Source organism: Symsagittifera roscoffensis, chromosome 5, assembly GCF_963678635.1.
Source record: "Symsagittifera roscoffensis chromosome 5, txSymRosc1.1, whole genome shotgun sequence".
Lineage (NCBI taxonomy): Eukaryota > Metazoa > Xenacoelomorpha > Acoela > Convolutidae > Symsagittifera > Symsagittifera roscoffensis.
In genome coordinates this window covers 19,819,936-19,836,678 of record NC_087066.1, presented here as the reverse complement: position 1 = coordinate 19,836,678, position 16,743 = coordinate 19,819,936, and the positions used below count along the sequence as shown (strand labels likewise).

The window sequence follows — 16,743 nt, the reverse complement described above, 5'->3', positions numbered from 1 at the left end:
CAAGTTATCGGTGTGCAGAGAACCGAGAGAAAATCCATGCCCAGCTTAAGCACTCCCATAGTGCTGGGTTGCGATAAGCGTGGCACGTTCTTTGAAAATTCTCCCACAAGCTCTCGATGGCGAGAGAGGTAGTGTGTACTCGGCAGTTGAGGAGATGCTAGGTGGTTTATGATCCTATGGAACAATTTGGCAGTCGTCGGGTTGTTACTGTGCAATCTATGTTCGTAGTTATCAAGTAAAGCTAGTTACCCGGATCGGAGTTGTGGGAGTTTACGTCTGGTTTTCGGTCACGGTCGCTTACGTTTTCTGATGGTGATCGAAGTAATCTACGGAGTTGTTTGAGTTTTTCATCTGGTTGTCATTAAGTAAGTGTTCATGTCTGGTTTGAACTTAAAGATCGAGTGTGGGTCTGATGAACCCTTTGTAGTCAATAGTAGGATGGTTGACTCTGTTGTGACAGCACCCGAGGTGAAATTGTTTGGCGAGCACTTCCATATACATTTAAAGCGGAAGGACTTCTCTATCGCTCTGTAGTTGTTTTCAATCTGTTGTTCTTTTTTATTGCAAGACTCTGCCAGTTGGTTTTAATCAAGGTGGAGGTTCAATTGGTGGATGTATAGTTCAGAAAAATCTTTCCAATGGTCTTTCAGGTAACATTGAGTGTTTCTTTGGAACAACCCCTCGTAGTGCCTGCTAGTTTTTCGAGAACTGTTTTGTCACAGGTCTTATTGCAATGTCCAGGGAAAAAGAACTGGATTGTATTTTTCGTCTCGGTTTTACATCCGAAACTGCCGCTCAATTTTTGACGGTTGCTGAGGGCCGATGTCAGTAGGATAGGGAAGTGGTTGTGTAAATTTCAACGATGATCTATTTGTCCAAACGGGTCCTTTGCATTTACTGTGCGCCACACTACGAAAGGGAGTTATCCCACAGCGTTCGATGTTAACAATATTTGTATTCTTCGCACTTAATAGCCCAGAGTTTTTGGCAATAAGAATTGATAGTAAGTGAATTGTAAAAGTATTGACCGTTGCCAAGTGGTTGAAATTTGATCAAACTGAAGATTTTTTTTCAGTTGTTGAAAATATCGTCCATTTTTTGTGTTGATTTAATTGATTCGCCATTTTAGTTTCATAACATAATATTTTGATGATTCTGTTATCTAGTAGGTTTTCTGCATCACTTAACTTTCACTATCCTATAAATAAGAAGAAAATAAATTGTTTACTGTTAGAATAAACTCGATAACATTTTTATCAGCTGATGACTTAATTGTCACTTCGATCAATGCAAACTTTTTTTTGGACTGGGATTGTTTTTTCAGACAAATTTGTATCCAACAAATTTGTATGGGAGGTAATTTTGTTTATGGGAACTACATGAATCGTAATGTTCAATTTCGAAAGTTGTTTGTAAGAAAAGGGAATCGTTGTGCCAGAAAGATCGAATGCCCGTAAACTTGATAGTGAGTCGTAGCTCAGCATTCGAAATTTGAAAAGATCCAATTGAAAGATCAGTCACTTTTCCACTGTTTGAAGGGCGTTGATTACTGAGATAATTACTCTTGCGATAAACAAGGGTATTACAATCGGCGGGTACTAGACTTTTTTCCCCGTAAACAAATTTGTTCACAGGACAGATTTCATATCTGGACTCCTTCGTCTTCTGACACGCTCAGTTTGTTAGAATTGAAATAAAACTAACAAAGTTTAAGTTGTAATTAGGTAAAGCCCGTTTCAATAAGTAATTTTTCATAATATTTTTTCAATTTTTCGGGTTCGTAGTTTTCTTCCTAGTTTCAGTCGGTTCAATTTCTGTTTTTTTTTTTAAACTATTTTTTAACTGATTGATTTTTTATTGGCTTATTTTCTAGAGAATGTGTTTTGTTCCAATTGAAACACTTTTTAATACTACTGAAAGCTCAGTTATTTGTAACTTTACCAAGTCTGATATTGGTTTTTTTTTCATTGCTTAATTTCGAGAGCAAATATATTCGCATGCGATGATGTGTTTCAGATTGGATGGGTCGTTAAAATGTTTAAAACATGATGTTTTTGATGGCAACAGTTTTGTTTTCGTCTAAAACAGGTTTCGACCAAAAATTTGTTGGCGCTTGTGATTGATTTTTAATTCTTTTTCAGACTGTTTATGAACTTCTTTCTATACAGCCATGAAGTTTTTGTTGCAATATTTTTTTCAACTTTCTGAGTTATTATCCAAGTAATTTTTTCAACTTAATTTTTCAGAAATATCAAGTGAATTTTTCAACTTCATGTTTCAGTTTTTTTATTTGCATTCCAAGTGTTGCGAAACTCCGCTTCACCTTTCGGTATGACATCATGATTTATTTCCAAGTAAAATCATCGGTCTTATCTCCATTTCAAGTTGATGCAAAGAGCTGATCTGTTCCTTTGATTCGAAAGGTGGAAAATGAGACGGAATGATTTACTATGGAATAATTGCTTTTCCACCATATTTCAAAAAGTAATTTTAGCTTCTTTGGAAGAAAAAAGTAATTATGTCCGAAGAATTATTAGATGATGCAATTATGGACTTTTAGAAATAAAAGTCTTTGTTAAATAAGACAATATTTAATTTTAGATTTTAAGGATCTGTAAAAAGCTCACGATGCTGTAAACTATGATTTACTGTTCCAAAAATCTTCTTCAATCTATGGAATACCTACTACACTCTTTTTTCAAAAAATCAATTACCTTGGTTCAGCCGATTAAGAGAGGTAGCGTAGCCAACGGGTTCACGCTCACGTAACTCACGAGAGACTTATTGTTGTGACCACTGAAAGGAACTATGGGCTTCAGGTGTTTTGTCTTAGTTTTTTGAAAACTGTATTTTCCACGAAAAATTAGGTCCTATAAATCATCATCAGAATGCTCCGATAATATATCATATTAAATCAGTCGTGAGTCGGATGACATCCAAAAAAAATCAAAAGTGTTGTCGAGAAAAACCGGTCTGATGTTTTTGCTTTTGATTTTGAGTGAATAAAGCGAGTAAGGAGGCTTATGATCGGAGCATGAGCTTTGATTTAAGCCGTGAAAACGTAGTTTTCGTTTATCTACTATGAAATAACCTTTCAAAAATTTTTTAGCGCCTTGTTTATATAAATTTGTTCTAAGTTGTTCTAAAAAATGGCTGAAATTTGAAAAAAGTGCTATCAATTTTTTCGTTTGTTTTTCTATTCATTTTCGACAAAAAATAATGTCGAATATGCCTGATTTACTACGACTATCGAATATGCCTTAGCCATTGGCTATTGTTCATATACTCTCATCACATCACTGACAAAAAATGACATAATTTGAAAAAAAAGGAACTTTTTTTATTGTTATGGTCGGAACTTGTGTGCTACCTGTACAGCAACTGGCTATCTATGTAATTGTATGTTTTATATAAATACGTGTTGTGTTTTTGTGTATAGGTCATAGGGATTTTTTAAAGTATGGATTTCTTTATTTGTTGCTTTTTTTTTCTCTGCGTTTTGTGGCATCATAACAAACTGTTTTTTTTGCTATGTTTTACGCGCTATGCTATGATCGTTCAGTTAAACGTATTGTAACCTGTAATCAATACCTTTGGAAAGGTAGGCACTAATTTATTATCAAAGCGCAATCTTTTTGCAAAGCGAACAAACTGTGTTTGCCAATTTGCTTAAGATAAGATGAAAATGCTGTTGACCTCTTGGTCGTAACAACTTTCGTTCTCAAAATGCTCTTTTACGAACTGAAAATAGTTTGCCGTAATTTTTTTTGCATATTCTTAATCACGGCTGACTAGTTGTTATTAACCATGTCATTATGTTTCAGTTAAAATTGTTATAAAATGTGCCTTTTGTCTGTCTGACGGTGTCATTTCTGTGCAGATTCATCGACAGAAGTATTATAAGTCATCAATATAATGGCAGAGGAGCAAAATGAGATTTTGTTTGAAGTTGTGCCTCTGAATAGTTCTAATTTATCGTCCGAGATTTTATCCGAATTATGCAACGTTGCAGCCATATCAAAAATATCGAATGGAATAGCTTTCATTTTCCCGGAAAAAGTGAACCCAGCACCAACTACACTGCTACCATCGCCAATGCCTCGATACATGTTTAACAGACTGAAAGAACTGCAGACTGACTTCAATGATTTGTATCATAACGTGGCAATGGACTCCGAGTTCCTAGCAACCAGCCTGGAAAAGGTCAGAGTTGGTTTTTATAGGTGATTTTGATTTCGAAACAGCCGTATAATCGTGCGAAGATAGGTGCTATGTACTTGATTCTTAAATGGGTTAAGTATGCAGCTCAAACTGAGTTTAATATTTCACGTTCGTTTTTTATGCAATGCTGACTGATGATGACTAAGCACCATTTGAATTTTGATTAATCTTCTTAAAAATTGTATTACTTTTGGATTTAACTGAGCTATAAATGGTATTCAAATTTTCCGGATCTGTTTCAGGGACGGATTTAGGGGGGGGGGGGACTGTTTAGGCCTGTTTTTTCAAAATTTTGCCTTCAAAGTTTTTTCAAAATTTTGCGGCGCGAAAAATTTGACTAAGACGGTCTTTTTAATGTTTTGGGAGATGCTCGGAAAATCAGTTTGGTCGACCTAAAAAAAAGGTCGACAAAATGTTCGAAAGAAGTTTTTTAGAAAATCCGCCCCGCCTCGAGAAAATCCTTGAGCCGCCCCTGATCTGTTTCACAAACCTCTGTTTTAACTTTGTTTTTTATTATTATTCGCATAGAGTGGGAAAGGTCTATGGCAAGATGTCGGCTGGAAAAAAAAGAACTGAAACCCTCGCTGATTAACAGCCGATTTTAATTATATAAAAATCTGCTTTATGAAGCGTAATTTAAACGTCTTTTCCATTCGTCGTCCCAACAAAAACGTGGTAGAAAGTTAAAAAATTTTTAAAAAGTTTTTGAAAAATGTCAATTTTTTTGCTCTGTTTCAGTCATTTGGTGTCTCTGGTTTCGAAAGTGATTTCTGTATCGAACATGCTTAGGTCGTGAATGTAGACCCTTTCTGTGGAAAATTGATGAATATCATGAAGAAACGAGAACTACTGGAGAATGAAGGGCGACTGCACAAGTGTCAGCTGGGTCTGTTCAGAGCAGATTACATGTTCGAAGAAGTAGGTTTTTACTTGGGCGCTTAATTTAAAGTTTATTTGATTTTTAAGAGCTTGGAATTCTTCCAATGATAAAAGTTTGGTTTTTACCTTTAATAGATATTTTTAAGGTGCTAGGGATATTAGCAGACCAGTTTTTCAGCAGATCAATCTTTTAGCAGACTCAGCATAGTTATCAAGTCAGAACGCTAACTTCAAACCCGGCATTGGCGATTAGCGACCGCTTGCTCCGCAACGCTTTCATTCGGCAATTATTATTGTGCGCTTAAATCTCTGCTTTGCCGCTAATTTAGACTTGAAATTTTTGAAATAGATAGTTGTGTTTGAGTTTATTCTCATGGGCGAAGGACTGAATCGGCGAAGAACTCATGGGCGAAGTACCGATATAAAAAGCCCAAAGTCAATTATTAAATGAATCAATTGCCGTTCAACTAAAAGGAATTAAACGAAGCAATACTTCGCTTTTTTTATACCGCAACCCTTGAAATATAAAATTTGTTCCGATTTGCCGGCGGTCAGTGACAATTCGAAAATTTTGCATATTTCTGCGTTTTTATATTCGGCCGATATTATTATAAAGTCCCTGGAAATGTTTACTGTCTCTGAATTTTTTGCGCTTCCTTTCCAAAATTTGGAATATTTAAATCTGATTGGCAGATTTTTTTTTTTCGCCTATTCGGTCGTTCGCCTAATAGTGATTTTACCAATTTTGAGGAATTCCACCAGGTTTATGATGCCCTTGATGAAATTGTTTCATACAACTACGAGCACTGCCACGATTTCAACCTCGGCCGTGCAGAATAAAGAATGACGAAAACTAAATCAACCGTGTTGTCAAACAGTTAATGGCAGCCAGCCCCAAGACAGTTAACATTGATCGAGCTGTTCAAATTTCACTGCCCTCACATGCAACTTTAACGAGAACCTAATATCGGAACAAAACAGCGATACCACGCGAAATGATTTCAACGAATGGTCGTCATCTCGACAGTCCCGAAAATAATCTGCCTTTTGTCTGTATTGTAGTGAAGACGATGACAGGAGAGTTTTTATCTTTGTGTTTATCGAAAACTAGAACCTCCTTGGTTAGTCATCAATTTTGCAAGATGTAAGCATTACATATCCAAGTTGGCGGATTTTATACGTCAGAGTCTACGTTATGCTCAGGAACAAAAAATAACATACTTACAACAGGTCCATAAAAACCCTGATTACTCTCAACAAGGCGCCATACCAGATCCCATATATACTACAACTACGACCATGAGCATTTTGCTTTTTTTCAAATTTTTGTTCCCGAATTGTACGTCTAATTCATGACCTTTTATTTCTTTGTATATATGCGAACATTGACTGAGTATTGTCCGGGATTGTTAGAAAATTAGTTAGTGATAATTTTGCTAAGTGCCCTAAATTTCTTCATGATGCAAGAAAAAAAATAGCTCACACCATTTAACGAAATGGAGGGACTCTTGACATTGCCTGTTGCGTGAGCCCTGCGTTCCAGCGAAGCGTAAATAACCCAGCGTAGCGTCAATTATCCAGTGAAGCGTCAATTATGCAGTCAAGCGTCAACTTGTGTTAAATTTTGCCGTGTTCAATTTTTTCACTGGTTATGGTAAATTGTATAGTAATGATAGAAGTTGATTGACGAAACCTATTGAGGGATTTTTAACACTTCGTGTTCTAGATTGGAAACGTGGGTGGCTCTGATGGCCATAAGTGGAGGGCGAAGCAAATAGAGGTGAACACAATAGCATCAAGTTTCCTCGGCTTAGCTCCCGAAGTCGCCTCCTTGCACAAGTAAGGTAAATTTAGTGTCAATTCATCTAAATTCCTCGTTCAATTGGTTAAGCTTGATGTTGGGTTGACAAGTTCCCGAACTCTTAAGTGCAGTTTTAATCAAAATAGCCATACATAGATGTTAAAAGACACGCTAGAGATTGGCTTTTATTAAAACAGGCTTTTTTGTTTGAATGTTATTTTTTTGCATGAAATATCTTTGGTGAAGTCAGCTGAATAATTGTAAACTGGAAGCAGAAAGGAACATGTAAAGTTTTGCATAATTAATAGCGCTTATACAAACGAGAGCTGAATTTTTAGAAGTGTCATTAGTCATCTGGCCGGTTGCAGTGTACAGCGAAGTCGTAGTGAACCTCTTCAAACTATTTCACTGCCAAGAATTAACAGCAGCCTCGAAGGTATAACTCAAGGTCTAATCAGCGCACACAATTACTACTGCGAATCAATTTCACCTTCAGCCTCATCAGATAATAGAGCCAATATTAGTGAAGCCGTTGCTAAGTGTATTGTGATGGTGGTCAGTGAGACAGAGAACAACCATATTGATCAGATCAAGCTCAAAGATAACATCACAAACACCAGGTGAGTTGCAATCTATAAACAACAATACCCGTCATCAATAGCACGTTCAGCTCCGTTTTCTTGTTTTGATAGTTTGGAGAGAATGTGTTTATAGCAGAATGAAAATAGCTTTTTGAAGCTTCCTGAAAGTTTATTTCTGAAATCGATCGTAATTGTTGTGATAAACTTATTGAGAGTCGATGGACATAGTCTCAAATGTCTTAATAGACATGCAAAGATTGTGCTATAGCATGAACTCTCTTTTTTTTCCAACCTAAGTCGCAAATTTTGTTGCGACGCAAATATTGTTGCGATAAAATGTGTTCATTTTGAAAGTGTTCATTTGGATCAATAACCAGCTATTAAGTACAGCCAATGCTAAGGATATTAACACAGAGTATTTTATAACAAAAAGCACTTTAGCTTCAAGTTATCGTAGATCTGTAGCGTAAAGGTAGGGAAGGAGACCCGCGAGAAAAGAAGATGGTTCAAATCTGGGCAGTGTCGGATGTTTTTAATGAACTTTTTCGCATACTAGTTAAAATGCGTCCGCTCTATAAATTGAGGCATGTTAGTTGGTAATGTTTTTTTCAAAGTTACTGCTAATGCGTCATAATTGGCCTGCGTCACATAGCAATTATGTAGACTCATAATTGGTGTGCGTCACTTAAGAAATTTTGTAGACTCAGAGTTTACTCATTCAGTTTTTCCCAGTTGCGTTATTGGTCTTATTTTTGCTTGTGTATGCAAAGTGCAACTTCGCCTCTGTGTGTAGGTCGCGATGATTTTTTTTCATTTTTTTTCAGGAAAAGTGTTAAATGTTGTTCAGGCTCAAGTTTACTTTTTCGCGGTTTGACTTTGATTTTTTAAAAGTTCAGTTCTTTTCTTTTGTTAAACGAGAGGCAAACTCCATTATCGAGCAGCAAAACTGTTAAGGTCACGAAAAATGTGATCGACCTCTATTTTCGAAAGCGGATATAATTATCCGAAGTCTCTGCAAAATAACAAATTTTTTATCTTTAGGTCCAGTTTTCTGAAATTGGGCTGATTGTATCAATAAAGTGTCTATTTTTTTTTCTGGGAATCTTCAAAGTTGAGATTTTTTTTCCGTTTACTTGCGTTCATTGACTTTTTTTCCCACTGTCGATTGGCTTTGTTTAAAAAGAATCAGAGAAGAATCATAGAAACAGATGCTAATTATAACGTTGACAACAAAACAAATGTGCGTGAAACAGAAATGCCCTCTCTGAAATTCTTGAAACGATAAACAAGTCATGAAACTTATAGGTGAAAATGTTCAGTTTGATGAGCAGATGAGAACCCTCCTTAACGAATTAGGCATTAGGCTTGCTGCTTGAAATTTACGGTATGAAGCTAATTTTTGTCGTAGTTTATTTTAATCGAATACCATTAAATGAAATGTTAGTCAAAACGCCTACGAGAGTCCAGATGGCAGAGATTCTTGCTTAACCATGTGATTGCCCGCAATTTTTTTTAACCCAATCGTTTCCGTTAGGGGTACCGAATGTTTTTCTGAACATTACCGAGTTAGCCTTGAACTAAATTTGCAACAAGGTATAATACTGAAAAGTTAAGCTTTTCTTGAAAAAAAATTTAAATTGCCTCGTACTCAGTTATTCTGAAAAATAAATCTGTGCTTTCACAGCTAATGTTTATTAAGTTAATAAGAACTACAAAAAGCTCAATTATTGCATTGGTGACTCGAGACATGTTTTTAATTTTGAAAATGAAATAATGAAATAACCGGTAAAAGCCTGGAAACGTCTGGAATTTCAAGTGTAGTTGTAGGTGGAAACTGATAAGCGACCCAACTGCGATAGCAAACTCTTTTCATGAGTTTTTCCTTACGGCGTACCGAAAAAAACTCTGTGGTTTTTTTCGAAGTTGTGGAATTCGAAGTTTTGGACTCTTCGAATTCCTCCCTTGAAGTTTTGGATATTCTAACAGCCCTAAACCTAAACAGTCAAAGTCTTCCGATACCTTAAAGCCCTATCCTAAAAACTTCATCCTGAGCCTTATCCTGAAATCGCTATCCTAAATGCCCTATTCCTAAAAGCATTTTCCGTTGTTATAGGCACGTTTCTAACTTTCTTAGTAAATCTTTCTTTTCAATAAGGCATAAACCTATGAAAAAATTTTTGCGAAATTTTCAAAAGTTTCATGATTTCATAGAGAGGGAAGCAATTAAATCTTTTTGTCTACCTTCCGATGGCTCTCTCAAGTAGTTGCAGTAAAATTTTTGAGAAGGTTATGGAATCAAAAGGTGAACTAATTCAAAAGTTTAACTTTCTCTGTTGTAAACAGTCTCGCCTCGAGAAGAATTTACTATAGATGTTCTTACAAAAAAAAAAAACAGGAAGAATTCAGTGCAAGTTTGATTAATATTTTGGGTTGCAGTTTTTGTTAATGTAACAAAGCCTTCGATACCTTGGATCACAAAGCCATCGTTGATCAGCTTGAATTTTACGGACTCAGGGGAGTTTGTCTCCATTGGTTCGCAAGCTATTTTTTAACATAGATATCAAAGTTTTGAAGTGAAGAATGTTTCTTCCCACTGAACACCTCAAAAGGTAGATGTGCTCCAAAGATCTGTTTTGGGTCCACTCTTGTTTTTGGTGTGTATCAATGATATGCCCCAAATTGCAAAAACATCAGACATGTTTCATTTGCGGATGATACTAATGTAATTGCTCTTAAATCGTGTCTGGTTGAGTACCAGTGAGACCTTAAAAACATTCAAGTTTTGACAGACTTATAAATAAAAAAACTTTAAAAACTGATAAAACTACTTCAATAAGTTGCTGCAGATGATTTAAGTATCGTGAAGTTTGATTTCATATGCTGATGAGACAGTTGAGTTTGTATTGTTTTGGTTGAAAATGGTGTAAAAGTTTGATGGAAAGCTAATGTAATCTAGTTTATTGTTTGTGGAATATTAATTAGCTAAATTAGCTTGTCACCCAATCAATACTGCGCCAAAAATTAATCCAGATATTGGTATTGACATGCGTTAAACTTACCGATTTATTATTGGAATTGAACAAACAATTTCAAATGACCCTGCTAGTAGACTATGTAACTATAGAGTTATATAGTCTGCTACCAGGGGAATGCAGAACTTGTTTTTGGAATTACTACTTCAGTAAGAGAAAAAACTTTTCTAATTCTATGAGTTTGTTGAATTATCTTGAAAAAACTATACGATGTCTCTCGTACTTACAGGGCCGGTTTTTTGATCAAATCTAAAATAGATTTCTTATGGAAGTGATCCGAAACATTTGAATTGATTGCCATATCAACTATTTGTCAAATTATTCAAAATAATTTGTCTAATTTTGTTCACTACTTATATTTTTCTGTAGAAATTACCCTATATAACTATATAGTTATATAGGGGAATTTTTATAGAAATATATAGCTATATATTTCTGTTATATGGGGGATATTTCTGTTATATAAGGTAGTGATATAGGGTAATTTCTACAGGGAATTTCATCAAAAAACCTGCGATGTGTTCTCTGCACCTCCTATCATTGAGTTAGAATTTTGCAAACCACCCTGGCTAACTCGCGCTGAAGCGAGTCTTGGGTAGTGGTATCAAACGTTTTAAGTCTGTCAGATACTTGTGAGTCAGGCTTCCGATAGTTTAAATTTTGTAAGAAAGCACCTGAAAGCAAGTAAAATTTAAAAAATCAAACACTAAAAGCACCATTCGAAACATGCGCGCAGCAAAAAAAAAACGATTTCAAGATGAGGCAACTAAGTCGACAAAAGATCAGCAGATAAATAATTGGCTCTTTTTTCAACTTAGAGGTTATGATTAAGTAAACATTACATACAAGTTGAAAAAAAGCCAGTTATTTATCTGCTGATCTTTTGTCGACTTAGTTGCCTCATCTTGAAATCGTTTTTTTTTGCTGCGCGCATGTTTCGAATGGTGCTTTTAGTGTTTGATTTTTTAAATTTTACTTGTTTTCAGGGGCGTATTTCGGGGGGGGGGATGACGCCTGTTCACTCCCTCAGGAACTCGACCCCCTCATCAACCAAATGGTCCCCCTTTGGTATAATTTTATATGACATCGATTTTCAGCCGACCAACCCTAAAATTTTTTAGTCAATACTTTTCAAAAAAATGCCTAAAACGTCAATTTTGACCCGTTCTTTCATAAATTTGCCTGCGGTGCTTTTTTGTCAAAATACGGCCCCTAAAGTGTTCTGATAGGGCTTGGAAAAGAAAATCTATTTGGGCGACCTAAAAAAAGGTCAACAAAATTTTAAGAATTTTTTGAAAATCCGCCCCCTCCCTCGAGACAATCCTAGGTCCACCCCTGCTTACTTTGACTTCGTATTCCCTTTTTGATTTGGTTAAAAACTTTATTCGGCCTAAAATATTTCGGCTTCTTTTTTATCTGCTTATTAACCTAATTTTGGATAGTTTCATGGGAAACACAATTTTTATTTTCTCCGCACTTTTTATGTTGGTTGCATTTTTACCACTCGGTTTGTTGAAATTTCATTATTTTTTCATTTTTTGGGCATAATAGTTTCGGCTTTTTTTATATCGACCTAGTAGTCTTTTTTTGTGTCGTCTGATGCGCGAAAAAAGTTTTTTGTTTGCCTGTGTGTGTAATGAGGGGAAGGGGCATACAATTTTTAAGTTAGTTTTGAATTGAAAAAAAAATCGGTTTCAAGAGTTTTTGCTCAGATATTTTAGGCTTTGTCACCGCTTGCTTAATTTTTTTCCGATGGTGATTTTGCATTCAATTGTTTCGGCATTTTTTTTTCACAATTATCTTCATTCATTTTGATAGATCTAATTGTATCGCAAGTGGTGCGAAGCTCAGCTTCGCCTCCTTGTAAAAGTTTGCTGCCAGTACAGGTTATTTATGGTCCTTAATAATGTTTTGCAAGAGCGCAGAAAATCAAATTGATCAACCTAAAAAAGGTCGAAGTTTTCATATTTTTGGATTTGATAATCTGGTCGTTGAAAGATAGTTAGATCCGCCCCTAAATAAAGCAGTCTGCCTCTGAAAATAATGTCATTATGTCAACCGTTTTTAATTGTCTCTGAATGTTTCAAGGTTGAATCTTTTGACTTATCACTACCCCACTGAAAACAAAAGAGGAATTCGTTGGCAGGCAAAAAATTTGGAAATACGTGGCTGCTTGACTAATTTTTTTATGTAGATGGAGTTTCTTCACCCTGTACCCTGTTTTGTATTGCTCCTGAAAACAAATGAGGAATTATTTAATAGGCAGAAAACTTGTATTTGCTTAACCGTTCGACTAGTTTTTTTGCATGGATGGAGATTATTTACTCCCCTGAACCCCTGAAGTTTTGTATTGCTGATACTTAGTTTCCCCTCAAAAATGTTGCTGTTGTCTGTGTTAACAGTGGCGTGCTGGTATATCGGATGACGTTAGCTCAGTTGGGAAATAAAGAGGAGTGTTGGGTGGATGAAGAGAATGGAACATTTCTAATGCACCGTGGATGCGCAGAAGTGTCGGTGTTCTACTTTCGAACTGCATACAGTCCGGAGCAACTAAAGACCCAACAAGTGAATAAATTAATTAAAATCACGTGTGGGGAATCGAATGTTAATGATTCTATTATGGGTACTTCCAAAAGTTGTTGATGCCTGTTGATTTTCATAAAGAGGGTTTTTTTCTACATCAGAGCAGTAGCATGCACAGTAATTTTTTAACGGGAGCTTGAAAAATGCCGTCAGCTTTATCTATTATTTAGGTCAGCTGCGCTGCAGGTTGTTTTTGGCCGAAAGTCGTGGTTGTGAGCACGTTCTCGTTCAAGTGACCGAACTCGGCTTAAAAATTGATTGTGAAAAAAGAGTTCGGTCACTTGAACGAGAACGTGCTCACAACCACGACTTTCGGCCAAAAACAACCTGCAGCGCAGCTGACCTAAATAATAGATAAAGCTGACGGCATTTTTCAAGCTCCCGTTAAAAAACTACTGTGTATGCTACTGCTCTGATGTAAAAAAAACCCTCTTTATGAAATTCAACAGGCTGATTGTGAAAAAAGACTGCTGTCAATTTCTTCGTACTTACTCTAATTTCCATCGATAAAGAGAAAAAGTACTTTTGTTTAATTGGGAATTGCAATCTGGTACTAGACTTTTTTTTCCTGTAAACAACTTTGTCCACAGGACTCGTTGCACTCCTGGTGGTACCTTGGTTCAATTCAAATTTTGTAGTGTATTATGCACACTTAGCCTGGTAGTTACAAATACGCCTGGGTAGGCAAAGGTCGTGGGTTCAAATCTGACCAGGACCAGTTTTTTCAAACGGTAAATATTCCGGTTCAAAAAAATTTCGGTTTCTTATTTGTCTGCTTATGTTTTGTCGGCTTAGTTGCCACATCTAAGAGTCGTTTGTTTCAGCTTTAAACATTTTTCACTGCAGTAGCTTTTAGCTTTTTAGAAATCCGGCTGAATCGAACTGTGCTGTTCACATTAGTTGTAATGTTACCAGCTCGATTTGTTGAAGTTTCACCTTTTCATTTTTTGTCTTTTAGTATTTTTCGGATTCATTAATATCGATTTAGCGGCCTCTAATTGCGTCGTTATGGCAGAGAAAAAATTCAGCGTGCGTGTGCTCTGAGGGTAAAAGGGACTTACCATTTTTTAAAAGTTTACAATTTTAAGAATTTTTGTTTCGTTATGAAGGGGGGTTTCTGCTCAGGTTTTTCGTCTTTGTTACCTCTTGGTTATTAGAAATTCTATTCCGATCATCCATCCGGCGTATTTGGCGTAGAGGTGAAACAACAGCTTGAGACGGCAAAGGCCAGCGGTTCGAAGCCGGCAGTGCCTTTTTTTTACAATAGAGATGTTTGCTTTTTCGGAATATCGTCTGTCTGGTTATTTTTGTCGGCTAAATTTCCATATATCGATGGCTGAGCTTTATTCCAAGTTGCGATTTTTTGACATGTTTTTTCTTTTTTTTTCCGTTTGATTTTAAACAGTTATTCATAAGTGTATCGCAAGTGGTGCGAAGCTCAGCTTCGCCTCTGTGTAAAAAGTTACTTTTAGGAGTGGGCAGTGCGTGAAAACATGGAGCTTAGTTTGGCCATCAACTGTCCTTCAGTTCGATATCAACTAGCTGGCACGAAGAAGGTTCAGCAAGTGTTGGCGTGTAAAGACTCAGTGGAGAAATTTGTAAAGGATGCCGAAATTGCACAAAATATCAGATCCACTTTTGCACAGTTTCTCCCGTTGGAATCAGACGATAAAGCTACAACTGAATTATCAGTAAAAACTGCCTTAAAGGTTAGTCAGTACTTTTTACATATCCAACAAGTTTCGCACCATATCAAATGGTCGCGATTTCGATATCAAAAAAATATATATCGGAGTACAATTCAAACTTTTTCAAAGTAAAGACAATTTGGTTAGAGGATGACCTCCAAATTAATTCTACTGCAGTTCTAACGTTATCTTAGTCGATAATACTAATCATTCTAGCAATTTTTGCCTTATAGAATTGCTTTTTTTTTAAAAAAAAACATTTAATAACAATATTTTAAACAAAGTAACATTCAAATATTTCTTCTTTTGGTTTTCAAAATTTTTATAAAATTTATTTCCTTCAATCAGTGTGGTCCAAACATTTTGTGCTGTTTGCTGAGCTACCGGCTATCCTTGTTTTAGGGAAGCAAATATTGGTGCCACTTTAGGGGCAGCCTTACTGCTTTTCATTGCATGGGCTTTGACATTCGAATAGTAATAAGTTAACACAGTTAATGCATTTTTAATTCATCAAATGAACCGAAAGAAGTGATTTGTTTCAAACAACAATAATGGAAACTCGATTTCGGAAATTTCCTAACTCAAAATATATCGCATTTTTTTGAAAAACATAATTTATATGTGGCTTTATGCTTTGCAATTTAATACATGCAAAGTTAGTGTGGATGCCTTCAGTTTGATATAATCCAAATTATTACTTGCACTATTGAGTCTATTTGTATTTTGTGTCAACTTTTGCTGAATAGAATTGGCAATTTATTAGCATATGTTTTTGCTTCATTCGTGACTATTGTTTGTCGGTTGTGAAGCTTGCGTGGTTGAGTGGATAGTGCGTGAGACTCAAAATCTCTTGATTGCAGTAGGTCGCCGATTGAATTCTAGACCTAGTCGAGTTTTTGCTAATTCGAGGCTTGTTTCTGTTTTTCTTATTGCACTTTCTAGAGTTGCTTTTTGGTCGTGTTCTTGCAAAGCTAGGGGATGATCCTTCTTTGGTTTTGTTAACTTATGTATTGATGAATATGTGTCACAGAGACAAAAACCTCATTGAAAGGTGCTTCCATTTAGTCACGCTCGAAAGTTTTGTTTGATTTTCAGAACCCGTCAAAATACGTCCTGAAGCCTCAAAGAGAGGGTGGAGGCAACAACTACTTCGACCAAGACTTAGTCGACATGCTGAACAAGTTCGAACACTCAGACGAACTAAACGCCTACATACTCATGGAACGAGTATTTCCAGTCACCAATCAAAATATCATGGCATGCTGCAACTATGGAGGATTTGGGTCAGAAGATACGACATGGTCTCGTGTTGTCAGTGAACTGGGGATTTACGGAGTTATTTTATCAGATAAAGAAGGAAAGGTCATAATAAATAAAGAATCTGGTCACCTTTTGAGGTCAAAAGATGTCTCCAAAAAAGACGGAGGTGTCGTGGCTGGCAATGCATGTTTAGATAGTCCATATTTTGTCTGATTTTAAAAGCAGTAGATTCCAATAACTATCAGTACTCCGTACAAAAAAACTATATATCAGAGTTTTTGTAATTTTAAGTTGAATGTAAAAGTTTCAATTAGATCGCAATTTTCATCAACATGTGCATTATGAAATAGGAATTAAATCTGTTAATCAATCTCAATGTATCGCACTACCTTAGAGTGTCTAAAAGTGACCGAGTTAAGGTCATTTATTTCAGCAACATCTGTTAATACATGAAACAATTTTGTTCACGCTGTCCATCAATAATGAAGTTTAGCACAAACATTATCTGTCGCTGATATTTTTTAATATCGAGGATATGTTTTACGATTAGTTGGAAGATTATTTTTTGTAGATTGACATTCCATTTATCAAATTCAGTCGGCTTCTTCAAAATCTTAAAAAATGATTTTAGATCCACTGCGTCGACTGCGATGTGTTTGGCAGTTTGATCCTTCAATTTTTTATAGTTTACTAGCTAT

General features: G+C 35.9%; 1 protein-coding gene across 1 annotated transcript; it reads left to right on the top strand.

Moving 5' to 3' along the window:
- The first annotated feature begins 3,653 nt into the window (after positions 1-3,653).
- LOC134846369 (glutathione synthetase-like) lies at positions 3,654-16,490 on the top strand. Its single transcript, XM_063863689.1, has 7 exons — positions 3,654-4,203; positions 5,011-5,139; positions 6,827-6,939; positions 7,240-7,521; positions 12,917-13,079; positions 14,570-14,806; positions 15,881-16,490. The coding sequence occupies exons 1-7, from the start codon at positions 3,916-3,918 to the stop codon at positions 16,256-16,258; spliced, it is 1,590 nt and encodes a 529-aa protein (XP_063719759.1). The 5' UTR covers positions 3,654-3,915; the 3' UTR covers positions 16,259-16,490.
- The last annotated feature ends 253 nt before the right edge of the window (positions 16,491-16,743 follow it).

Coding starts and splice junctions, on each gene's coding strand:
- LOC134846369 (XM_063863689.1), top strand. CDS start 3,916: ATGGCAGAGGAGCAAAATGAGATTTTGTTTGAAGTTGTGCCTCTGAAT. Junction 7,522..12,916: donor GATAACATCACAAACACCAG/GTGAGTTGCAAT, acceptor CTGTGTTAACAG/TGGCGTGCTGGTATATCGGA. Junction 14,807..15,880: donor CAGTAAAAACTGCCTTAAAG/GTTAGTCAGTAC, acceptor TTTGATTTTCAG/AACCCGTCAAAATACGTCCT.